The following is a 27,164-nucleotide window of genomic DNA, read 5'->3' on the forward strand; positions in this document are numbered from 1 at the left end:
TAGAGATTGGGACTACGAATTCATTCGCAAAAACCTGCAACGGTACCGGCCTGGGGGACTCCCTGTGCTGTTAGGGTATCTCTCACCCTTCAACAATCGCATATGTATGACGTAGGTCAAACTTCTAGTGTTCTCAATAAGGGAGTAGTAGGCAGAAAAGGAATTTGAAAGAATTCAAATTATTTTTCAAATTATTTTTACACATAGCTGGGGAAGATAAAGAATATTAGATTATTATTTTTTTTTTTAAATGCTCATTTAGTTGTCTAGATCACAAATGTATTGGGGGAGTGAGAGCATTATCCTTCAAGGTAGTACGTGCCAATTCAACAATATTATGCAGCACATTTAATGGGATCCTAATAGTTGTTTCTTCAGGCTGAGAAGGCTTGGAAGGAATCTTGGTTGGTTAACCTAGATGCAGTAACGTCATAGTTAAGTGCCGAAATTGTCCCCCACTTCCAAAAGAGCAGGGAAGAGGGTTACAGCAGGCGGACCGAGGCAAAGTTCTTCCGGGCTGATAGGGAGGGACTCCTTCTTGCGCCCGCGCAGTTCACGCTATGGCCCCTCCCTTCGAAGGAACGCTTCCTCTTCTCTAGCCCCGGAGTCTCTGGGCGTAATTGGGGGAGGAGTTCTGGCGATGCTGAGATTAGAGCTCATTTTTTCCCCCTCAGAGCGGGGAGTGGTTTGAGTTTTTCACTTGAGGAGGCGGGGTGCAGGGCCAGCTAGAAACCTGGGCACGGAGTCCTGCGGTCGAGATGGCGGCTACCTTCTTCGGAGAGGTAGTGAAGGTGCGCTCCAGAGCAGTGACTGAGGAGGAAGAAGAGGAGGAGGAGGAGCCCTGGGCGCGGGATAACCTCGAGGACAAAGAAGTGCGGCAAGAGCTCGAGAGGAAGAGGTAAGCCCACCTTCGTTCCACGGGAGTCCGCCCTCCGCTTCCAGAGCTGGCCCCTGCCCCTACCGGGAGAGCGAGACGAGTCTTTGTCGGCGCCTTTCCCGGCTTTGCGCCCAGATGGGGATCCTTTCTTACCCTCTCCCCCTTTCACCTTCCCCCCGGTGCCGGCCTGCCGGAGAACTGGGAGGACAGATGTGAAACTTCCACTTTAACCAAGAACTCTTTGGGGGAAAGTGTCTTGGATCCTGAAGACAAATAGAAACCAGAAGGTAAAGCTGCGTGCGCACGTGTGTGACTGCGCCGGTGTGTACACGTGTTTGCGTGCGTGTTTGTGTTTGCGGTGTTCAGTCACTCACTCTGGGCCACTCTTCGTGACGCCATGAAGCTTATGTGCCAGGCCCACGTTTAAGCATTAATTCACTTGCTAAAACTCTGCTTTTTGTGCTTAATTGTTTTTGCTTCTGTAGATGTTTGACTTAAGCCCTCAAAGTGAAAGTGATTTAGGGGGCGGCAGATGACTCAGGATTGTGCACTGGGGCCTGGAGTCAGGAAAAAGGGAATTCAAATTTGACATTAGTCATCTACTAGCTGTGTGACCCTGGGAAAGTCACTTAACTTCCACTGGAGAAGAAAATGGCAAAAAGAAAAATGGCTAGAATCTTTGCCAATCCCCCCTCCCCCTCCCCACCCCACCTCCTGCCTCCCGGGATAATATTTGTGCGCTATGTATATTCCAAGGGGTTAGAATGAATCAAGTATTTATTTATATAGTGCTTTAATCCCAGAAGAGCCAAGCCCTTAAGTTGCAAAAGTTTTATTAAAGCGCCACTTTGGAAAAAAAAAAAAAACAAACTTATTTTCACCCCAATTCTCTATTGTTTAACTTTATGATTAAAAAAAAAAAAAGTTCTTCAAGACGTTCTTTTTTCTTTTTTCCTTCAAGGCATTCTTAAATCCCAGTCCTTAAGGTCTGCAAACACCTTTACAAATAACCCGTTTTATCCTCTCCTGAGTTACGGGAAGATTAGTGTCCCTATTTTACAGATGAGATAACTAAGATTGAAGTGAATTTCCCAATGTTTTACAACTAAGTGTTTGAGGGTGAATTTGAGTTCTGGTCAAATTGAATTCAGTTCCATCACTCTTATCCAGGGCAATTAACTGTAGAATAATATGTGCTAATAGAATTATGGTACCCATAATGAGATGTTAATAGTGATACTGCACTGTTAGACCAGGTTTGAGGTCTAACCTCAACAGTTTACAGTTTTGCTGCCACATTCAATGAGGATATTGACAAACAGGGACATGTCCATAGTATGAGGAGGGAAATTTAAAAAGATTATTGAGTGATGATAAATACACGCTCAATAAAGATTATTGAGAAAATATTTTTTAAATGTTGAAAAGAAAAGTGCATGAGTCCACAAATAGAAGAATTTTGTTACTACCTTGTTGCATGCAATATATTTCTTTTTAAAAAAATGTGACAAGTTCATTTTTTAAGTCTTATTTCTTGACTACTTTATGATAGTTTTTAATCTTAGTATAAAAATTTTTTAAGAATTTATAAGAACTTATAGAGATATTTTCACTAAAGCTCAAGGATTACTGTTAAAGTTGACCTATTAAACTTTAATAATGCAACAAACATTAAGCACTTACTGCGTGAAAAACAACATGCTGGGGTTAGACATATTCAGAATTTCATAACATACAATGGGTCTTTGTTCTCAATTTATAGATTAATATGAGGATGACACTAATTTGGATATCTATAATAGGGGAAAGGGACATGCATTTATATAGCAACTACTATATTCCAGACACTGTGCTAAGTGCTTTTTACATTTATTATCTTGGATGTGTTAGATAGAGAACAAAGTATTTGGTGAGATTTGTAAGGGGAGAATTTCAGCCTCAATTGGGCTTGAATTGGGGAGCAGTAATTTGGAAGGGGGGCAGTTAAATTAAGTTTGAACTTGGTAGCCAATGGGAAGCGGTTGGAGATGTTTGTGCTAAGGACAGTGATATGATCATATGATTATTGATTTATTGGAAGGGGAGAGAATAAAAGCCTATGATCCTATGATCCAGAGCAACTCCAGACTGAATCATGTCTAAGTTCCTTTGTTTCTTGTAGGCTTCCAGGCACATCTGAATTTGATTCTTTCTTTTTTTTTTTTCCCCTTTTAAGCCAGAGATTTTTAAACATCATACATCACATTGGCAGTCTAATGAAGCTTATGAACTCCTGCTCAGAATACTGTTTGTAAATGGATGAAAATAATACATAGAATCATAAAAGAAATAGTTTCAAAAATATTGTTAAGAACTATTTCAAAGATTGATCTAACCATTCTGGACAGCAATCTGGAATTATACCCAAAGGGCTATCAAACAGCATACCATTTAATTCAGCAGTGTCTCTGCTGGGTCTGCATCCCAGAGAGATCACAAAAATGGGAAAAGGACTCACATGTGCAAAAATGTTTGTAGCAGCCCTTTTTGTAGTATCAAGAAACTGGAAATTGAGCAAAAAAAAAAATTGTAGCAATCCTTTTTATAGTGGCAAGGAGTTGAAAACTGAGTGGATGCCCATCATTTGGGCATTTGGGAATGGCTGAATAAGTTATGGAATATGAAGGAAATGGAATATGTTTTTATTAAGAAATGATGAGTAGGCTGATTTCAAAAAGGCCTGGAGAGACTTAAATGAACTCATGCTAAGTGAAGTAAGTAGAACCAAGAGAACATTGTACACAGCAACAAGATTATGTGATGATCAATTTTTTTTTTTGGACTTGGTTCTTTTCAACAATAAGGTGATTCAGGGAAATTCCAATAAACTTGTGATGGAAAGCCATCTATGGGGACCACATATGGATCACAATATAGTATTTTCACCTTTTTTGTTGTGGTGGTTTGCTTGCTTTTTTTCTTTCTCACTTTTTTCCTTTTTTATCTGTTTTCCTTGTGTGGTACGAGAAATGTGGAAATATATTTAGAAGAATTGCTCATGTTTTACCTGTATTGTATTATTTGCTGTCTAGGAGAGGGGGGAAGAGAGGGAAACACTTGGAACACAAGGTTCTGCAAGAGTGAATTTTGAAAACTTTATCTTTGCATGTATTTTGACAAATAAAAAGCTATTATTATTATTTTTTAAAAGAATCATTTTACAAACTGCAAGTTAAGAACTCCTCCACCACAACTCTTTGTATTCCTTGTAGAAAATAAGGTTAGCAAATCATGAACTTAAAACATTTTATTACAGGAAAAGGATGGTTATAGATATGACTTTTTACATTGAGACTCTGCTTTTTTCTGTGCTGTTCACTTTGCCATCATGAATTCCTTACTGTCTTTTGAGTACCAGGGCAAGGTGAAATGAGTTTCCTTTATCATAGTTCATGACCTTTACCATTGCCTCATCTGCAAGTTGTCTCATTTATTTCTTTGCTGGAGGGACACTGCCTTGAGGATATCTGAGTGAAAGGAAACTTTAGTGACTCCTTATTATCTCGAAAATCTAATATAAAATACACTATAGCACTATCACTTCACACTGCTGTTTATTGCATCTCAAATCTCAGCAACTTAGTTATAATTTGACAGGGTTCCAAATTCCAGGTATGTTCCGTCCCTTGACACTTTTATTTTATTTTTAGCATTGATGCATTCCCATTGTGTCAAAACAAAAAAAGAAAGAGAGGGGGAGTCCAAAATTGAAATTTCTCTAGACAAAAACTATTCTAAACTATTACTATCAAATACTGAATGACTTTGGAAAGTAGCTTTTACTATAGACTTGATGTTTCTTATTGAATTTAGTGTAAAATTTCACGCAAAATGAAATTTATATACAAAACATACTGTAATGAAGTCAATTTGACAGTTATTTAAATTATAAAGTACATCAAGTAGTTTTATATAGTCTCAGTATTGTCAAAATTTAAAACAGAAAACAGATTTTTTCCATTCCCCCACAAATTTGCAATAGACGCATTTTCTGAACTCAAGCTATAGTATTAGAAAGATATTTTGGGCCTTGATACAAGTGCAAAAGAAATGTCCATATTTCACAATCCATTTAATTATGAAATTAAGGGGCTTTCATCTATCCTCAATTAAAAATGATTAATCTGTACTATAATGACATGCTAAAAGGCATATCTCAATCAGTTTTGATCATAGAGAACAGTAACTGTTTTGAGACTGAGTTTTTTTTATTTCACTATTTTATTTTCCCCCCAATTACATGTAGAAACTTTAACATTGATTTTTTAGAATTTTGAGTTGCAAATTATCTCCCTCTCCTCACCCCTCCCAAAGGTAGTAAGCAATTTGATATAGTGTGTATGTGTGTTCAGTCATTCAAAATCTATTTTCATATTAATTATGTTGTAAAAGAAGACAAACAGTGAAAAAGAGACTGCTTCAATCTGCATGAATCCCATCATGAGTCCTTTGGAATTGCCTTGGATCATTGTATTGCTGAGAATAGCTAAGTCATAGGGACAGCTAAATGTGGTGCAGTAGATAGAGCACCAGCCCTGAAGTCAGGAGGATCTGAGTTCAAATGTGGCCTCAGACATTTAACTCATCCTAGCTCTGTGATCCTGGGCAAGTCACTTAACCCCAATTACCTCAGCCCCTCCAAAAAAGAAAAAAAGAAAAGAAAAAGAGAATAGCTAAGTCATTCACAGTTAATCATTGTACAATAGTACAATATTACTATTACTGTGTATAATGTTCTCCTTGTTCAGTTGCTTCATTTTGCATCAGTTTCTTTTTTTATTAAAGCTTTTTATTTACAAAACATATGCATGGGTAATTTTTCAACATTGACCCTTACAAAACTTTCTGTTCCAATTTTTTTCCTCTTACCCTTCCCTTGATGACAGGTAGTCCAATACATGTTAAATATGTTAAAATATATGTTAAATCACACACACACACATTTATACAGTTATCTTGCTGCACAAGAAAAATCAGATCAAGAAGGCAGAAAAAGGAAAACTGAGAAAGAAAACAAAATACAAGTAAATAACAGAGAGGGTGAAAATGCTATGTTGTGGTCCATATTCAGTTCCCACAGTACTCTCTCTGGGTGTATATGGCTTTCTTTATCACTGAACAGTTGGAACTGGAATCATCTCATTGTTGAAGAACCATGTCCATCAGAATTGATCATTGTATAGTCTTCTTGTTGTCATGTATGATGATGTCCTGGTTCTGCTCATTTTACTCAGCATCAGTTCATGTAAGCCTCTCCAGGCCTCTCTGAAATCATCATGCTGGTCATATCTTACAGAACAATAATATTCCATAACATTCAGACACCACAATTTATTTAGCCATTCTCTAATTGATGGGCATCCACTCAGTTTCCAGTTTCTAGCCACTACAAAAAAGGCTGCCACAAACATTTTTGCACATGTGGGCCCCTTTCTCTTCTTTAGGATCTCTTTGGGATATAGCCTAGTAGAAACACTGCTAGATCAAAGGGTATGCACAGTTTGATAACTTTTTGAGCATAGTACCAAATTGTTCTCCAGTATGGTTGGATCTGTTCACAGTTCCACCAACAATGTATCAGTGTACCAATTTCCCCACATCCTCTCCAACATATGTCATTATCTTTTGCTGTCATCTTAGTCGATCTGACAACTCTCAAGAGTTGTCTTACTTTACATTTCTCTGATCAATAGTGATTTGGAGCACCTTTTCATATGACTAGAAAGAATTTCAATTTCATCATTTGAAAATTGTCCATATCTTTTGACCATTTGTCAATTGGAGAATGGCTTGAATTCTTAAAAATTTGAGTCATTTCTCTATATGTTTTAGAACTGAGGCCTTTATCAGAATCTTTGAATATAAAAATGTTTTCCCAGTTTATTGCTTCCTTTCTAATCTAGAATCTTTCTAATTCTTTCTAATCTAATCTAATCTTGTCTGCATTAGTTTAGAAACCTTTTAAACTTGAATAATCAAAATTATCTATTTTGTGATCAGTCACAAATTCTTTCCTTTCACAAGTAATAATACTTCTGAGAGGTAAACTATCCTATGCTCTTCTAATTTGTTTATAATATTATTCTTTATGTCTAGATCATGAACCCATTTTGACCTTATCTTGTATACAGTGTTAGGTGTGGGTCAATGCCTAGTTTCTGCCATACTAGTTTCCAATTTTCCCAGCAGTTTTTGTCATATAGTGAATTCGTATCCCAAAAGCTGAGGTTTTGGGGTTTGTCAAACACTAGATTGCTATAGTTATTGGCTATTTTGTTCTGTGAACCTAATCTATTCCACTGATCAACTAGTCTATTTCTTAGCTAATACTAAATGATTTTGGTAACCACTGCTTTATAATATAGTTTTAGATCTGGTACAGCTAAGCCACCTTCATTTCCTTTTTTTTTTTTTTGGTTATTGTTGTTTTTAGTTCCCTTGAAATTTTTGACCTTTTGTTCTTCCAGATGAATTTTGTTATTTTTTCTAGGTCAGTAAAATAGTTTCTTGGGAGTTTGGTATAGCACTAAATAGATTAGTTTAGGTAGTATTATTATCTTTATTATATTTGCTTGACCTATCCAAGACCACTTGACATTTTTCCAGTTGTTAGATCTGACTTTATTTGTGTGGAAAGTGTTTTGTAGTTTTGATTATATAGTTCCTAACTTTCCCTTGGCAGATAGATTCTTAAATATTTTGTACTATTGACAGTTATTTTAAATGGAATTTCTCTTTGCATCTCTTGCTATTGGATTTTGTAGTGATGTATAAAAGTGCTGATGATTTATGTGGATTTGTTTTATATCTGCAACTTTGCTAAAATTGTGGATTATTTCTAATAATTTTTAGTTGATTCTCTAGGGTTCTCTTAGTATACCATCATCATCTGCAAAGAGAGATAATTTGGTTTCCTCATCTCTTAAGTCTTTCAAGATTTTCTGAAAGTATTCCTTTTCAATCGTATACCACAACTTATTCAGTTATTCTCCACTTGCTTTGCCATCAAAAAAAGTGTTGCCCTAAATATATTTGTATAAGTAGGTACATAATTCATTTTTAGATATTATTTTGAAATTGGAGAGTAATTTGGGAGAGGTTGGATGAGTGCCTGCTTTTTTCATCTTGCCTCTAGGGGATTCCCTTGCCCTTTTCTTTTCTCAATATTTTCTCTTCCTTTCTTATTTCATTTTTTAAATCCTTTTTGAGCTCTTCCAGGGCCTGAGACCAATTCACATTTTACTTTGAGGCTTTTAATATAGCTGTTGTTTTCTTCTGCATTTGTGTTTTAATATTCCTTGTCATCACAGTAACTTTCTATGGTCAGGTTCCTTTTTTTCCTTCTAATTTTCCAGCCTATTTCCTAACTTTTAAATTTGGGCTCTACTCCCAACGGGGAGAGCATACTTTCCCAAACTTCCTGTATTTTGTGCTGTCCTTTTCAGAGCTAATTCTGGGAATTTGTAAATTTTCATTTCTTCAGTGTGGCATGATCTGAGTAGAGTTGTGGTCACTGTATTCCTCTGTTCTGCACTGTGAGTAACCACAAGCATGAGTAATCCAGCCTCACACAGATATGTAGTTGGAAAAGGGATGAATATTTTTGTGTTTGTGCTAAAAAGAATCAAATTGTTTATTTGAAATCATTTGAATAATGTAGCTCAGTTTTGCTTATCAATGTCAAGTCAGTGGTTTCTATCTCGTTTTTCCCCCTCGTGCAACAATGTTTCTATGATAGCCATGTTACTCAAAAAACTACAGTAGTAAAAAGCAGGAAACATTTTTATTTTATGATATGACCTTTTATATGTAAGTGATGCATTCATTGAAGTTTAATTTTTACACATACACACACACAGGTTCATATCTAATTTCTACTAGACTACCTTCCAAATTTCCCAGTGTTTTTTTTTTTTTTTTTTAACCAAATAGTAAGTCCTTAAACACAGTAGTTGGAAATCTTAGGATTTCAAATTATGGTACTCTGTTCTTTGGTTTCTTGTGCATTATTATGTCCTGATGATCAACATCTTTCTTTTTTTTAAATTCAGACCAAATTGTTTTAATGATTACTGCTTTGTAGCATAATTTGAGATCTGATACTGTTAGGCATTCTTATACCTTTTTTTTTTTTTCTTTTCCTTTTGTTATGAAATTCTTTGACCTTTTCTTCCTCCTGATGAATTATATATATTTTTCTTGCTCTATGAAGTAATCCTTTTGGTAGTTTGATTGGAATTACACTGGATAAATTAATTAATATTGTTGCTTATATCATATTAACTTGCCATGAATAATAGTTCTCCAATTACTTAGGTCTTTACTTCTCTAAAAACAGTGTCTTGTGGTTGCATTTATATAGTTTTGATGGTTGGTAAGTAGATTCCCTAATACTTTAAACATTCTGCAGTTATTCTTCCATTAGATTTTGTTGGTGATAAGCAGAATTGATGATTTACCTGTGGTTATTTTGTAACCTGTAACTTTGCTGTTTATTGGTTCAGGTAAATTGATTCTAAAGTGCTCTAAGCTAGAAGTGGCAAACTCATTTGTATCCCTAAACAAAATTTAATTGTAATTAGGAAATGTTTAACAAAATAAATAAAACATAATACAACATAGTAAGGTTAATTTGTGTTTTTATAAGTCAACATGTAGCCTATCCTGATCTTTTTTTTTTTTTTTTTTGTCTTTGACCCCACTACTTTAAACCTTTATCATCATCTAAAAACAATCCTTTTTTTCTCTCTTGTTTTTTTGTTTGTTTCTCTTACCATTATAGTTAGCATTCTAGCAATATTGCCAATAACAGTGTTGATACTGGATATCATTATTTTATTTCATATTGTTTGAAGGGCCTCCAGCTAGTCTATATTAAATAAAATGCTAGATTTTGATTTTAGATAGTTAATGTTTATCATAATAAGAAAAGATCATTATATATAATTTTCTTTTTCTGGTTTGATTCTTGTTTTATTTGTCAAAATCATATTTGTATCAGAGGAATCCTTCAATGGGTTTTTATTGCATATAATTTGTAATGCATTATAAGTCAGTAATGGATGTGTTTTATATTTATCCTTTTCTGCATTTGCTTTTAGCTTTATGAAAATTTTGTGCAGAGCTGAGAAACATGTATATTTTCTTTCTCTGGATATCTGTGATCTAATTTTTGAAAAAAATTTAAAATAGTATTTTATTTTTCCAAATATATGCAAAGAGAATTTTCAGCATTCACCTTTGCAAAACTTTATAGTCCAGATTTTTCTCCTCTCCCTCTCCCCCTCTCCCCCCCCCCCCAGACAGCAAGCAATTCAATATAGGTTAAACATGTGCAATTCTTCTAAATATATTTCTGTATTTGTCTTGCTGCCAAGAAAAATCAAAAGGGGAAAAAAATAAGCAACATAACAAAAAAGATGAAAATACCATGCTTTTATCCACATATAGTCTACCTTAGTTCTCTCTCTAGAGAGTATCATTTCATGTAGTCTGATTTTTCTAAAATAATATCTAGTTCATTAACTTCCTTAATTTAAAAAAAATAGATAAGATCCCTATTATAATTTGATTACTCCTTATTACTTATTAGATTTTTTAATGTATTTATTATCCATGTCATTTTATGAATTTATATTGCCTAATTTTTCCTAACTTCCTATCTCTCAGTCATGTCCTACTCATTTAGAGTTTTCTTATCAAAGATCCTGGAATGGTTTGCCATTTCCCTCTCCAGCTCATTTTATAGATGAGGAAACTGAGGCAAACAGGGTTTAGTGTCTTGACCAGTCATACAGCTAATAAATATATGTAGCCAGATTTGAACTCAACCTGGCACTCTATCCACTATACAGTCTAACTTCTTTCCATATCATGGCAGAATACAAAAAGATTATATGAAATCATTAATCTCCATTTGCTTGGGTTTTTTTTTTAAGTATTTTATAAAATTTGCCTATTTCTTTCAAAACTGTCATACTTGTCTGTGCTTCCTTTTGAGCACCTTTCTTATACTATACATTATTTCCCTTCATGGCTTCTTTTTTTCTTGTTCCTTTTATCTACATTCCTGCCATCATCAATTAATTCAAAGAAAGGGAAAAACAAAGTAAAATGCCCTATTACAAGTAATCATAACTTAAAAAAAACAAATCTACAGTGACCATGTTCAAAAATTAATGTTGCTATACTATAAGTCCATCACTTTTCTATTAGGAAGTAGTTAACAAGCTTCATCATATATCCTATGGAGTCATGTTTGACATAGCCATGATCAGAGTTTTTAAATTTTTAAAGAAAAAAAAAATTTATGATACTAGTTTTTTGGTATATAATGTTCTTCTTTGCACTCTATAGAATTCTCTGAAATCATCTCTTTCCTTAATTGACTTTTTTAGAATTGATTTTTAAATTTTATTTTGTTAAAGGACAAAGATTTAATTTTTTTTTTGTCAGTATTGTTACTTATGTATAATGTATTACTGGTTTTGTCCACTTTACTTTGTGCAAGTCTAAAACCATTCCCTTCATCGTTTCTTATGGCACTAAATTATTCTATCACATTCATATGCCTTAGCTTGTTCAGTCATTCCCCAATTGATTGCCGATTGATTCCATCAGTTTCCATTTATTTAACCACAAAAAAAAAGCAGCTATAAATAATTTTGTATGTATTTCCTCCTTAATTTCTTTATAGAATAGCCCTATTAGGATAGTTTTTTGGTCATAGTTCCAAATTGTTTTCCAGAATAGTTCAAACAAATTCACAGCTCTACCAGTATACTTGTTTCCCCATACCAACTTTTGTTATTTTCCTTTTTTTAGTCACCCATCCAGTTTGATGAATGTGAGGTGGTTCTTTTTAGATATTTTAATTTGTACTTTTCTAATTATTATTGAAGTAGAAAATTTTTATCTGATACTTGATAGCTTTCCATTATTCTAAAAATTATCTTATGTCACCCTTTAATTTATATACTAATCATATGCCAATTTTCAACTTTTCTTGGTATCTGGTGTGACGTGGATTTATGTCTACTTTCTCCCAGGTTGTTTTCTGATTTTTCCCATCCATTTTTGTCAGATAATGAAGTCATGCCTCAGTAGTTGATATTTCAGGTCTTATCCAATAGTAGATTCCTGTGTTCATTTGTTTTTGTGTGTTGTGTATCTAATCTGTTCCACTGATCAATCTGTTTTTTGCTCAGTACCAAATTGTTTTTAAAATTGCAGCTTTTTTTGAGATCTAGTACTTCTAGGCCTCTTTTCTTCTTTCCCCACCATTGATTTGCTTGATATCCTTGACCTTTTAAAAAATTTCTCAAGGTGATATTTCTCCCTCACACCATCTAGTAGTTTTTTGGTAATTTGATTGGTATAACATTGAATAAGTAAAATAACATTTGTAATGATATCATTTTTCTGCATGTCTTGACATGTAGACTCCCAAATTCTTTTTTTTTTTTTCATAATTATAACTTTTTATTGACGGTACCCATGCCTGGGTAATTTTTTACAACATTATCCCTTGCACTCACTTCTGTTCTGACTTTTTCCCTCTCTCCCTCCACCCTCTCTTCCCCAGATGGCAAGCAGTCCTATACATGTTAAATATGGCACAATACAATAGATATGTGTGCAGAACCGAACAGTTCTCTTGTTGCATGGAAGAATTGGATTCAGAAGGTAAAAATAACCCGGAAAGAAAAACAAAAATGCAAACAGTACATTCATTTCCCAGTGTCTTTCCTTGGGTGTAGCTGCTTCTGCCCATCATTGATCAATTGAAACTGAGTTAGATCTCTTTGTCGAAGAAATCCACTTCCATCAGAGTATATCTTCATGTAGTATCGTTGAAGTACATAATGATCTCCTGGTTCTGCTCTTTTCACTTAGCATCAGTTCATGTCAGTCTCTCCAAGCCTCTCTGTATTCATCCTGCTAGTCATTTCTTACAAAACCATAATATTCCATAACATTCATATATCACAATTTACCCAACCATTCTCCAGTTGATGGGCATCCATTCATTTTCCAGTTTCTAGCCACTACAAATAAGGCTGCCACAAACATTTTGGCACATACAGGTCCCTTTCCCTTCTTTAGCATCTCTTTTTAGAAACACTGCTGGATCAAAGGATATGCACAGTTTGATAACTTTTTGAGCATAGTTCCAAATTGCTCTCCAGAATGGCTGGATGTGTTCACAATTCCACCAACAGTGTATTGTGTCCCTGTTTTCCCACATCCCCTCCAAAACTCTGCATTATCTTTCCCTGTCATTCTAGCCAAACTGACAGGTGTGTAGTGATATCTCAGAGTTGTCTTAATTTGCATTTCTCTGATTAATAATGACTTGGATCATCATTTCATATGGCTAGAAATAGTTTCAATTTCTTCATCTGAGAATTGTCTGTTCATATCCTTTGACCATTTATCAATTGGAGAATGGCTTGATTTCTTATAAATTAGAGTCAGTTCTCTATATATTTTGGAAATGAGGCCTTTATCAGAACCTTTAACTGTAAAAATGGTTTCCCAGTTTATCGCTTCCCTTCTAATCTCATCTGCATTAGTTTTGTTTGTACAAAAACTTTTCAATTTGATATAATCAAAAATTTCTATTTTGTAATCAGTAATGTTCTCTAGTTCTTCTTTGGTTATAAATTCCTTCCTCTTCCACAGGTCTGAGAGGTAAACTATCCTATGCTCTTCCAATTTATTTATAATCTCATTCTTTATGCCTAGGTCATAAAACCATTTTGACCTTATTTTGGTGTATGGTGTTAAGTGTGACTCCCAAATTCTTTATACTGTCTGCAGTTATTTTAGTGGAATTTTACTTTCTCTCCCCTGTTATATTGTGTTGGTCAAATATATAGAAATGCTGATGATTTCTTTGGATTTTTAGTGGACTAATGAATTTTTCTACATAAGCCATCATATGATTTATAAAAAGTCATTATCCATACTTTTTTCTAATATTTTTTATCTTATCTCTATAGCTAACATTTCTAGTACATTATTGAATATTGATGGGATATTGGACATCCTTGCTTCATCTTTGATCTTACTGAAAAGACTTCTTATCTTCATTATTAATTAAACATTAATAATGTGTTTCCTCTTGTTAATCTGGGAAATGTATGTTTTTTGTAAATATTCATCTATTTAATTTAGATTGTCAATTTTATTGATATATAATTGGGTAAAATAGTTCCTAATGGTTGCATTTATTTCTACATCATTGGTTTTGATTCACCTTTTTGATTTTTGATGCTGATTGGTTTGCTTACTTTTTAAAAAATTCAAATTAGCCAGTGGTTTATTTATTGTTCTCTTGCCCCCTTCCCCCAACAAGCTCTTTTATTTATTACTTTATTGTTGTTTTTAAAAAGGTTTTAGTTTTCTCAAATCTCTCCTTTTTTTTTTTCAGATTTTGCTTTTTTGTTGTAAAATTGATGTGTTTGTTTTTTTCTGGTTATTTTTAGTTACATTGCAAAGTGCAGAGGGTTAGGGTATATCTGGCTTAAATCTTGTCCCAAATACTTTACCAGCTTTGTACTTGTGAGCAAGGCACATAGCCTCCAGAGCTTCGATCTGTTTGTATTATGGGGATAATGTTAATTAAGTACCTACTTCCCCGGCATGTTGTGAGATAAATCCTTTGTGAAAATGCTGCATAATATTACTTATTATAGCTTATTATTTGATGAAAATGATAATGCTGTCTTAGTATCACTTTTTTCTTATTAACAGAGAAGTAGAAGTCCTTCAGACACAGACAAAAGTATCTTTGGAAATTCCCTTGCTAGAGCAGTATCCATGTTCGAAGTTTATAATAGCCATAGGACAAAATGCAGTAGGTAAGTGAAAGTGCAACAAACTGAATGTTTTGAAAATTAAAAAGTATGTGTTTTGTATAAGATACTATATATCCATTATAAGCTTTAAAAAATTTTATATACTTATATGGATTCTCCATCTCATGCATATAAGTTCTTTTTCTATCATTGTATATATTTCTCATCTTTGTCATTTCTGCAGGCCTTCCTTGTGTTTTTAATTTCTCATTAGCTATATTTGTATTTATTAGGCCAGCATTTTTTAAGCTTTTTTGTCATGGATCCCTTTGATAGTTTGATGAAGTAAGCTTTTCTTGGTTAAATAATTAAAGGAAATGTTACATTTTAACTAGAGGTTAGTTGAAAATATAATTTTTTTCCTTCCAAATTCACAGAATCCCCCTAAGTTTATTGATGTCTAATATCATTAAGTACTGAGGATAAGAAAAGGACAGTCTTTTTTTCTTAAGGAGCTTATAATCTAATAGGGAAAGACAGTGTATAAAAGAAAACTGAAAAGAGAGGGGGGACCAAGGGTACCCAGAACAAGAACATGGTGAAGATGATGTTACATCAAAACCAAGCAAAATAGCTTGGAGAAAATGAAGAGATGGCTAGGATTTTGAACTTTCTATAAAGGGAAACTGGGAAGAATTGAATTTTTTGTGGGTTTGTTTTGAAAATAGGTGTTATCATTCATCATTTCTCCTTCATTAATGAATGGCCAGTAATAGATGAGGCATGAATACCAAAGCTGAGGAAGTGTTATGTCAGTAACTTCTAACTTGTTGGACAATGACATCCAACTATTGTATCTCATCCTGGATATATGACTGACTCATTTCTTTTCTATTTCCTTTTTTACTTTGCTCACATAGTTCATATTTGCTAATGTACGGCTTCTTAAATCTATCATATGTATCTCCATTGTCCTTTGGAGTACTTGCAGTTTTGAGTGCCTTTGAAATCTTGGCATTCTGTAATTAAGATAATATAATGTGGGGCAGCAAGTGGAGCAGTGGATAGAGCATCAGTCCTGAAATCAAGAAAACCTGAGTTCAGATCTACCTTCAGACACTTAGCACTTCCTAACTATATGACCCTGGGCAAGTTACTTAACCCCAATTGCCTCAGCAAAAAAAACCCAAAAACCAAGACAATGTAATCTCACTATACCTGGAGTGAGAGCCACCATTTTGATAAAATGGAAGTACTTGAGGTCCATAATTTCTCCCCGAATTCTCCCCCAGTTCTCTTCATCCTAATAATTAATCCTATACAAAAATGTAATGGGCTGCCTAGGATGGTACTAGATTCTTTACAGTGAAGCAAAGACTGCATTGAGGGACTTTGTCTCCAACAACTTTCTATCCCATTTGAAGTTGCTTCCCTCCAAAGGTTTATACAAGTTTGATTCTCTAAATTATACATTAAAAATTGGGTTCACCATGGTAATTTGTACATATTTTTATCCCCTACTTACATTGCACAGCCACGTTAGATCTGTTTGTTAATTAATCTATTAATGAAGGAATCAAAAATCTCAAAAACCATATAGATCCTTGAGTACTTTCCAATTTTATTGTTGTTAGTTGCCTTATATTTAGGCTTAGAACTATTTTTTCTTTTGTAGAAAAGTTTTTGAGACAATGGCTAACTTAATCTACATAATCAACTAGGAATTATAAAATATTAGAACCAAAAGGGTTATTAGGAATCATCTTCCCTAACTTGTTTGATTTTTCAAATGAAGACCTGAAGCCTTAAAGAAAAGGCTGAATTAAACTATAATGTTCTTTGCTGTTTAATCTTGTTTCTCTTGTTTTATTTTATACTAAATAAATTATTTAAATTTCTTAAAAATCACTTTTGTAGTGTAATGCAATACAATAAAGTTATAAAAGTAGTAATGTGTGTTAACTTTTTCTTCCTAGCATTTTTGTCTTCATTTGTTATGAATTCAGGAACTTGGGAAGAAATTGGATGTACTAAACTATGGAATGAATGGTGCAGAACAAGAGATACAACAAATCTTTCCCCAACAGATGCTTTTTGTGTGTTTTACCGTCTAAAGTCAGATCCTACAGTAAGTGAGATATTTGTTGAAACGAAAATTTAAGTGTAATTTAATTGAAGCATAGACTGCATTTGTGTAAGAAATTGTACAGATCATCTGGTTTCACATTTTTGTTTTATAATCAATAAAGAAACTGAATTTCAAAGTCCCATATTATGTGTTTGAATTCTGAATGTGTATGTGTACATCCCAAGATTCTAATTTATTATAGAAAGGTGTTCTGTTTATTTTTTGATCAAGCAGCTCAGGATTAAAGATGTCTCCCATCCATACACATACATCAAAATCATTCAAGATTCCTTGAAAATTGTAATAACAGAAATAACCTTATTCAGTGAACTTTTGGTCTTAAACATCAGGCACAAAAGAAAGCAAAAAGGTGTATTTTTGACATAGATGTTCATTGCCGTAGAAGAGAGCTAGTACAGAGTTCAAGTTGAAATAAGAATCTGTGGATGGTAAAGTCCTCCAGTTACATCAGATGTAGATAACATTGTGCTAATTATTTCAGATTCAATCTAGAACAATACATAGTCTCCTGGAAGAGATTATGTAATGACTCAAAGGATCATATTGAATTACCTTTTGGATATTGCACATTACTTTTATGAGTCTTAACTTACTGGGAAAGCAAAGGCTCATTTCTTATATTACAACACCATACCAGTGTCCAATGTAGTAGTGAGACAGGTAAAACAGATTTCCAAATAAAATGGAGAACAAAGGTGCTTGGAAGGTTCAAATAGGTTACAACATACAACCAATGAGGAACTTCTAAGAACAAGAAGAGTATAAGGTGTTATCAAGAAATTATATAAGAGCAACTAGATGACTCAATGGAACACAGACCTGAAGTCTAGGAGGACCTGAGCTCAAATCTGGCCTCAGACACTTAACACTTCCTAGATGTGTGACCCTGGGCAAGTCACTTAAATCCAATTGCTTTTGGGGGGAGGTATGGGGAGTAGGGAGAGGAAATTATGAGATAGAGAAAACAGACTGGTTATGGAGTAAAGCAAATGGAATGACAGGTAGACAGCCAAAATGCCGTATTGCTACTGTCTCAAAATAAAGAAAAATAAGTGAAGATGATCTCCAGATCTTGCATAGGTCCTCTGTGGTGAACTTAGGGGAAGAATCTAGGGGAAGACATGGACAACTGTCTTGTGGGATGGGGCAATCATCAGTGAGTTCCTATCTCGTTATTGTCATAAACTTCCAAATCTTTGAGATTCCAAATCCATTTTATTTTTCATATAATTTCAAGCTGCTTTTTCTTTCCTCCTAAAGCCTACTTGGGATCATTTATTAATTGTATTTTAAGGGGAATCAAGAGCTAGGGTCCTGTGAATCCTGTGACAGCTGAATCACTTGTTAGTTAATATTTCTTGTAAATTTTTGATGATGGTGGTGATTTATATAATGCTTTCTGTGCCAGTCATTGTGCTAAGCATTTTACATTTATAATATCATTTGATCCTCACAACAACCTGGTAAAGAAATGCTATTATTCCCATCTTACAAATGGGATTAAATGACTTATCTAGGATCACACAGTGTCTGCCTCCATTTTGAAAATGAACTTAATCATAGGATCATAAATCTAAACCTACAAGGGATGTAAAGATAATCTAGTACAGACAAGTGATGTGACTTGCCAGATTTGCCCAGTGACAAAATGGGGATTTAAATCTATGTCCTCTGACTCCAAATCTAGCAATTTTTTTATCCCCTACTAACTAATGCTAGCTATTAGTTCAGGTATATTATAGATTTTATTCCTCCATTTGCACTGATAAACAAGAATTGGCAATATAAAAAACAGAATGCTAATGGTCAACTACTCTCCTTTTTTGAGAGATAGAATTGCTTCAGTGTGCGTGGCATTTTGTGCATATGCTTATCTAGAACTTTGTTTTCTAAAATGAAGCCATATATAGTGGGCAACATTAGTTTATTTTAGATGCCATGTCAGGTTATTTTGATATCAGTTCATGATTTGGAATTTAAAAATGTACCCCTCTGCTGATTTTTTTTTTCTATTTCCTTATTTTCATTTAAGACAGAAACAAAATAAACAGTCCCAGCAATATACTTAAGAACAAATATAAAAAGTGTGAGTGTGTGTGTGTGTGTGTGTGTGTGTGTGTATTTGTCCAATGTGTTTAGTACTAGTTGTGTGTTCATAAGATTCCATGATATAAATAAATGGCTTGAACTAAAACACTTTAAATTTGTTTAGATTTTCCTGTGTCAGTGCAGTTGCTATGTTGCTGAAGATCAACAATATCAGTGGCTTGAAAAGGTAAAATTATAGAATTATATTATTATATAAAGTTATAGGATTATATAAAATTATATTGTATATGTTATATTATTATAGAAAAAAATTAGATTTTTTTTTTTTTTTTTGCACATTATTGTTTGCATTGTGCTAAGGCCAAGAAATATAAACCATGGTCTTTGGCCTTAAAGAGATTTTGATTTCTTATTATGAAGATAAGACCAATATTTTAAAATAATAATTAATAAAATATTAATGATAAATAATAATTTAATAATAAATAATTTTATAATAATAAAATAATAATTTTACACAATGCAAGATAGTAGAGAGAATTATTTACATGAATGTTGCATTTTCTAATTGAGATCTCACTTTTTTGTATTAGTTGCATTTTTGGTTTTTTGTAAGACAGTGATAGAATAAGGAAATTAATATTTATAAATCACTTATATACTAGTTTTAAAAATTCTTAAATTTGATATTTTAATCATATTTGCAAGTAGACATATGTGTCAAAGATTGTTATAAATTTAATCATCTGTTGAAATCATTTGTTTCAACTCACTCATCTTCTAGATGAAGAATCTGTAATACCCAGAGTAGTTAAATGACATTTTCAAAATTATAGTACTAAAAGTACAGGCCTCTATGAAAAAAAAAAAAGAAAACTAATATGTTTTCATGTGACAGACAACAAACATTGCTGTGTAAACAGACATATAGCATATACAACTAGTATACAATATAGTTCTCAATTTACTAACAAAATATTATAATTATAGTTACATTATTAAAATTTATTTTCTATACCAGGTTTTTGGTTCTTCCCCGAATAGAAATTTACAGATAACTATTCTTACATCTCGTCATGTGACTGACTATAAAACTCCAGAATCCAGTTGCAATCTGCCTTCTCCCTTCCTGAAAGCACTTAAAACACAGACTTTCCAAGATGCTGCCTGCTGTACACTCTTAGAACAGCCAAATATTGTACATGATCTTCCTGCTGCAGGTGATTTTTAAATGCAGTTTTTAAATTTTGGTTTTAGCTTTAATTTTAGAGTACCTTATTTGTTATTTTCAATAATGTTATTTTCAGTTAGTTATTTTCAATAATGTCTAACTTTCATGACCCCATTTTGGGATTTTCTTTGGCAGAGATACTGGAGTGGTTTGCCGCTTCCTTTTCCATCTCATTTTACAGATGAGGAAACTGAGGCAAACAGGGTGAAATGATTTGCCCAGAGTCACACAGCTAATAAATGTTTGAGGTTAAATGTGAATTCGAAAAGATAAATCTTCCTTGACTTCAGGCCCAGCACTATCCACTGTGCCACCTACTTGTCCCTAAAGTACTTTATAAATATTGGTAAAATATTACAGGAGTAAAGATCACTATTTTTTTCATTCACTAAAGCTGTTATTTAATTCTATAATTGGAATAGTTAATTGCTACTGAACTTTTAATTGAATTTTTAAAAAAGGTCTTAGAAGTCATCTATTCGTACAATTACCATTGACATACAAAAGATAAAAAAAAGTCTATAGTAGTTTTTGTTGTCATTTAGCATTTGTATTAGCTCTGGTATCAGTCAATGAATGCCAAAGAAATGCAAGCTAATTTTATTATTTGTTTCCACTAAAATTTAAGAAAATAAATATGCTAGGGGAAAATATATATATTTTAAATGAAATTGAAATGATCTTTATTATTTGAGCTAATACATACCACAAAAGTGATTGAGATTTCATTGATTTGCCTTTAAAATCTGTAAGGTTTACTATTAAATTTAATTCTTTTTCATTCTTCTTGTTTGCTTTTAGTTCTGAGTTACTGTCAAGTGTGGAGAATTCCAGCAATTCTCTACCTGTGTTACACTGATGTAATGAAACTAGACCTAGTTACGGTTGAAGCTTTCAAACCAATTCTTGGTTCAAAAAGCTTGAAAGGATTAGTTAAGGTAAGCCATTTGCTTACTTATGTGATTAAAATGTATTTTTTTTTATCTGCCATTAAACACAATCAGACCCAAGATAAGTCACTTCCTTGTTAAAGATAATTTCTATATTTTTTCTGCATCTTTTTTTCTTAATAGCAGTTTAAATAGTACACATATAAATAAACATACATATGCATGTTTAAATGAACAGTTTATCTGCAGGTATTCTTTGTCTTTCTTTTTCCTCTGATGTTCACTTTCTAGTTCACTTGTATTAAAAAGAACTTATTCCACATTGTTTGTTCAATTATTGACTTCAGATATTTTGATCTAAGGTCATTTGGCAGAACTTTTAGAAAATGCCTCAATAGTCAGTATTGTATACAGACAATCATGTTTTAAAAAGTGTTTAATTGTGGATAGGCCTAGGCTTTGACTCATTTTCCTTCTTATGAAAGCAAATGAGAAAGAGGCGGCATGTACATTCAAAAGAGTGTTAGAGTTGGGAGTCAAGGAGCTGACTCAGTTCAAATCCCTGTTTTGTAGCTTTGCTACTTCCTTACCTCTTCAACTTTGGGCAAGTCACTTAATTCCCCTCTGAGCCTTAGTTTCATCATCTGGGAGGGAAGTGATGAGGTGGGTTAGTAAATTAGATTCCTTCTGGCTCTAATTCTGTGATTCTACAGTTAATGTTCTATTTGATCCTAAATAAAAAGGGCATACATAAAGTGGAATAAAACAATTAAACCAGTATGTGAATGAATAAGATAATAAGGAAATCTTATGTTATATCAAACTATGAAAAGTTACATTTCTTTGAAGAAGAAATAACTGTTTTGAAGTTTATCACTGTTATCTTCCTTTTTCTCAAATTATTTTATTTGTCATTTTACCTACTATAATAATCTGACTAGATGCTAAAGTAAGAAAGATTTAGCTCTTTTCCTGAATTTTTTCTTTTTAATCAACTCTTCTGAAGGGTAATCTATACAGTAGAGCTTTCCTCTCTTGCTTTTTATTTTGTAAAGTTTTGTTGATGATGCCTTCTGGTTTTTACATCTCATTTATTTGCAAATATGCTCTTTTCCTCTCTCTTAACCAGTGACTCTTCCTTGAAACTAAAATTAAGAACAGTGTTTTCTCTGTCTTTTTCTCCCTCTCCCCACCAGTTTTGGTGCCTTTTCTTTCAAGCATAGTCTCTCTCACTGCTTCTTTAGGTGATTGGGTATTCCGTAATCTCTTCTTTCCCCTTTCTTCTTACCCTGGTTACACTCTTCAAGTGGCTGGGAAGATTCAATGTCCTGCTGCCGTTTTTTGGCTACGGTACAGGAGAACGATGTTCAGACCCAAGTTTCTAATAGGAATCCTGGGTAGAAGCCTCTGCTGACAAAAATCTTGAGGCACAAACCTATAAGTTCATTTATATAGGTTGTACTTAAAAATTATGAGGTAGAAAGACTGGGAGTTTCTAAGCATTTCAGTTACTGAATATTGTTTCATGAAGCTTTGACCTTGTTGAACATTTCTGTTTTATGATTTTGGTTTTAATTTTTTCAGATTTGGCACATATTTTGAGATTGGTAGATTGGAGTGGAATGTAGAAGACAACATTGCCAACTTGCTAAACAAAGTGGCTCACTTTTTCTTTTATTAGATCAGATATAATGAATTATATGAAGATTTCTTCTGCGAGGCCAGAACTAGAAGTTTTTTGGTGTTTTTTTACAGATGTAATACAATTAAGTATGTTCCAAGTAGCTGTTTCAATTTTTTAAAAATCTTTCTGGTTGCAATTTTTTTTTTTTTTTTTACATTTTGAGTTTGATTGATGTGGTTTTATTTTTGTATTATACACATTTACATATTACTCCCTCTTCATGAAAGTAATTTTGAGTAAATTAAAGTAAGTAAAATTTAAAGTAACCTTTTTGCTTGTAACATTTCAAATCCGTAATGTCCCATTTCTTTAAATTTTTTTCTTCTACCCACTCTCCCCCTACACTGAAAATAAGAGAAAAAATCACATTTCTTATAACAAATAAGAAGTCAAGCAAAAGAAATTATCCCAATGACTATTCACAAAAATATATGCCCTGAATCTATCTCTTCTCAGAAATTAGCATGTTTCATCACTGATTCTCTCATCTTTGAATTGATCGTAATTCTTATAGCTTTAAAAGTTGTTTGTTTATAGCTATATGGAAAAATTGCTCCAAATTGCTAATTAGAAAAGTTGACATTAAAGTATTTTTTAATATATTGCCTCATCATAGTGGCTACGTCATATGACAAGAAAGGAAATTGATAAATGTTAGTGGTGCTGTAAGAAAGAAGGCATCTTGATGTACTGTTGATAGACCTGTGAATGGGCACAATCATTTTGAAAGCAGTTTGAAATTGTGCATAAAAAGTTATTAGACATTTTTGACCCACTTTTACCATTGTTGGGCCTATACCCAAATGAGATCAAAGAAGGAAGGAAAAAGTATTTGATATATAAAAATATGGCAGTTCTTTTTGAGGTGGCCAAAAAAAAGCTGAAACTTAAGAGAATGTCCAGTAGTGAAATAATGACTAAGTTGGGAAATACAATGTAATTTAGTTTTATTGTGTTATAAGAAATAGATGACTTCAAAAAAGACATGGAAGGACTTAAGTGATGCAGAGTACAGAAAGCATAAATAATAATTTGTACTATAACATCATTATTATAAAAATGAGAATTTTGAAGATTTTTATAAGTTAAAAATGAAATGAGTAGTGAAGTGCCCAGGCGAGAGAAAAACAGGGCAGCCAAAATAATGAAATTATTTTGCTAGCTAGCAACTGAACCCAACACCAAGAATGGAGGGGTGAGTGGCCTCAGGGCCATTTATTTATAGAAAGAAGAGCGAGACATCAAAATGTTTCTTGATACCTTTGTCATAATAAAGATATTTCTATTCTAAGCAGGAGGCAAAAAAAAGTTGTCATTCTCAGGCAGCAGCAAGCAGTATTTCTTAAGCTTATCAGGTTGTCAAGGTCTCAGGACTCTCAGGACAGTATATCTGGGTTGTTAAAAATACCATCTGCATTAGGGAGTGAAGAACTAGTAATAAACTTCTAACTACAAAGATTCAAGATTATGTTTCTCACGGTCCCATTTGTGGTGCTTTTCCACTTCAGTAGAACCAAGAGAAAAATTGTCTTATTTTTAAAGAATTAAAGGGAAAAAGAGATTTTATAAGATATAGCACTCATTCTTGTTAAAAAATAATAACTAGAAAACATAAGTGAATGTCTTCTTCGTATAAATGGTATCTTAAACCTAAGAGCCAGCTTTATATGCAAACTAAAGGTCTTTCCAATAAGATCGGAGTAAAGATATTCATTAAAACCATTATTATTTGATATAATGTTAGAAATGCTAATTATATAGTAATACTACATTTTTTTTAATTGAGGGAATAATCATAGGCAAACCCTCTCCACACAATTTTTGCTTATATAGATGATAGAATAGTATATTTAACGAACTCTAGACATCAGCTAAATCAGTTAAGTAATTAACTCGAGCATAGTTGGAAAATAATAACCCACATAAGTCATCATCATTCTGTATCAATAAAACCTAGCAGGAAATGAAAGAAGGAGAAATTCCATTTAAAATAACTATAGATTGTATATGATTTTTGCGGGTCTAACTGCCAAAGACTATATGAATTCAATTATAAATCTTTTTATAAATAAGGGCTTCACAGTAATTGAAGAAATTTCAGTTGTTTATTATTAGACCAAGTCAATTATAATAAAAATGACAATACTACCATAATTAATTTACTTATTCAGTGTTGTACTAATCAAACTACCAGATTCATCAGGAAAAGAACAAGGTCTCTTAAGGGAAATAATGAAAAATAATTAGGAAGTAAAGAAACCTAACAATACCAAATCTCCAACTGTATTACAAATCAAATATTTTTAATAATTATTAATAAATAGAGGTTGATCACTGAAAGAGTTAAATACATAACACAGAGAAGCAAATGAACATAGTAGCATAGTGTTTATTAAATTAAAAACATAGACTTATTGGAGTATAAGTAATTCGACAAAAATTATTTTAAAAACTGGCACACGGAAATTAGAACCAGATTAACACCTCACATGACTTATTAAGATAAACTTCAAATGGATACATGACTTGAACATAAAAGTTGGTATATATTAAAGAAGTGAGGGAGAAAATAGCTTTCAAAAGAATAGTTCATGAGAAATGAATAAGTTGAGTTATTGGGAGAGTTAGGGTGTTTGAGGGAATATTGATAGTATTGAGTTCCCTGTTATGAAGACAGGAGTTAGGGAGGAGAGATAGATTGTAAGCCAGGTGTACTGAAATGAGGGAAGAGTTTCCCACAGGGCAATAAGAAACACTTACCAGAACCTTGATTGCGTGACAAATGTGGACTGAACAAACCACAAAACTAGGGAGCAAGGAGAATTCTGGCTTGCCTACATTGGGTTGAAAATATGAGTGTGAAAGTGCAAACAATACTGAAAGTGAGCCAAGACTAAGTGTGTGCAAGAAGATGGAGTAAGAAAAAGGATTAAGACTCAAGCAAGTTTGTTAGTTTTGGAACTTGTTTTCAAAGGAGCATGATTAAATGGAGTTGGTAGGTCTTGAAAGGAATCTAGAGGATGGGAACAAAAGAATAACCTATACAAAAAGAAGTTCGCCAAATTATGATAGTCATTTAGGAAAGGATAATGATAAATGTTGGAAGGGATATGGGAAAACTGGTTCATTAATGCATTGTTGGTGTTGTGAAATGATCCATCCACTGGAGAGCAATCTGGAAATATGCCCAAAGAGTTAAAAAATTGTACATACCCAACAGTGCCATTACTGGCAGTAATGGAGGGAAAAGGACCCACATGTGCAAAAAATGTAATAACTCTTTTTGTGATAGTAGTGAATTGGAAAAGTAGTGGATGCCCATCACTTGGGGAATGACTAAATAAGTTGTGGTACATGAAGGTAGTGAAACATTATTATTCTGTAAAAAATGATGAACAAGCTGATTATAGAAAGGCCTGAAAAAATTTACATGAACTGATATTGAGCAAAACATGCAGAACCAGTAATACATTGTACACAAAAACAGCAAGAATATGCGATGATCAACTATGAATGGCTTGGTTCTTCTCAGTAGTTCAGAGATCCGAAGGAATCCCAGTAGACAGAAAATGCCATCTGTCCAGAAAAAAAACTATGGAGATTGAATGTAAATCAATACATCACTTCTTTTTTCTGTTTGTTCTTTTTATCTCTCCCAAGGTTTTTCCTGTTTGATTTTTCTCTCCCAACATAATTCATAAAACAATGTATATTAAATACAAATAATTTTTTTTAATTGTCATTTAATTCTTAACTTGTTCTCTTTTCAGAATGTTTCCCATGGTTCAGAAATACTGAAGAAACTAGTGACAAGAAATGAAATTCAGAGCAACATTTATACATGATTTTGAATTGATTTTTGTCTGGGGGAAGGAGAACAGAAGGAGAAATGTTCTGTAGTTCTAACTAATTTACTAACGGGAAGAAAGCAAAATAAAGAGTTTATTTTAAAGTAACCTAAATCTATTTCATTATTTCAATATGGAGTTAGATTTATGATTAAAATAAATTTTTCTTTCTGACTCTAGGTGAGAGCAAATTATCTTCACCTTCATCTAAATTTCTGTTAATTTAGACTTTCAACAAACAATAACAAAAAAAAAAATTGTTATCACCACTACCTCTGAAAAAAACAAAGATGGATACCATCCAGAAGGCAATGAAAAAAAAAATGTGAGCCGGCTGTAACATAAAACTAATAACTCTTAAGAGGGAATATTGATAGAAAAGATAGGCTGGTAATATAGCAAGAACAAAAGGTGATGGATAGACATCTCTCTACTCTTACCTTTATAATAGCATGAAGAAGTGAAAAAAGCTTTCTATTCACTGGCAAACAGAATTGTGCTCTTAACCCCAATTGCTTCAGGGAAAAGAAAAAAAAAAACATGGGATAATGTCACAAAATATAAAACTTCTAAATGAAAGGGAAAAAAGTACTGC

General features: G+C 33.1%; 1 protein-coding gene across 2 annotated transcripts; it reads left to right on the forward strand.

Moving 5' to 3' along the window:
* The first annotated feature begins 174 nt into the window (after window positions 1-174).
* PSMG1 (proteasome assembly chaperone 1) lies at window positions 175-26,677 on the forward strand. Of its 2 annotated transcripts, none has more exons than XM_051984784.1 (7): window positions 175-898; window positions 14,675-14,781; window positions 16,695-16,846; window positions 19,080-19,142; window positions 19,938-20,136; window positions 20,949-21,085; window positions 26,492-26,677. In XM_051984784.1, exons 1-7 carry the CDS (start codon window positions 759-761, stop codon window positions 26,564-26,566), a joined length of 873 nt encoding a protein of 290 aa, XP_051840744.1. In that variant the 5' UTR covers window positions 175-758; the 3' UTR covers window positions 26,567-26,677. The 2 variants fall into 2 exon arrangements, with proteins under 2 accessions (XP_051840744.1, XP_051840745.1); XM_051984785.1 differs by lacking the exon at window positions 175-898 and adding an exon at window positions 920-1,164.
* The last annotated feature ends 487 nt before the right edge of the window (window positions 26,678-27,164 follow it).

The sequence above is a fragment of the Antechinus flavipes genome, chromosome 3 (assembly GCF_016432865.1).
Source record: "Antechinus flavipes isolate AdamAnt ecotype Samford, QLD, Australia chromosome 3, AdamAnt_v2, whole genome shotgun sequence".
In the NCBI taxonomy this organism is placed as follows: domain Eukaryota; kingdom Metazoa; phylum Chordata; class Mammalia; order Dasyuromorphia; family Dasyuridae; genus Antechinus; species Antechinus flavipes.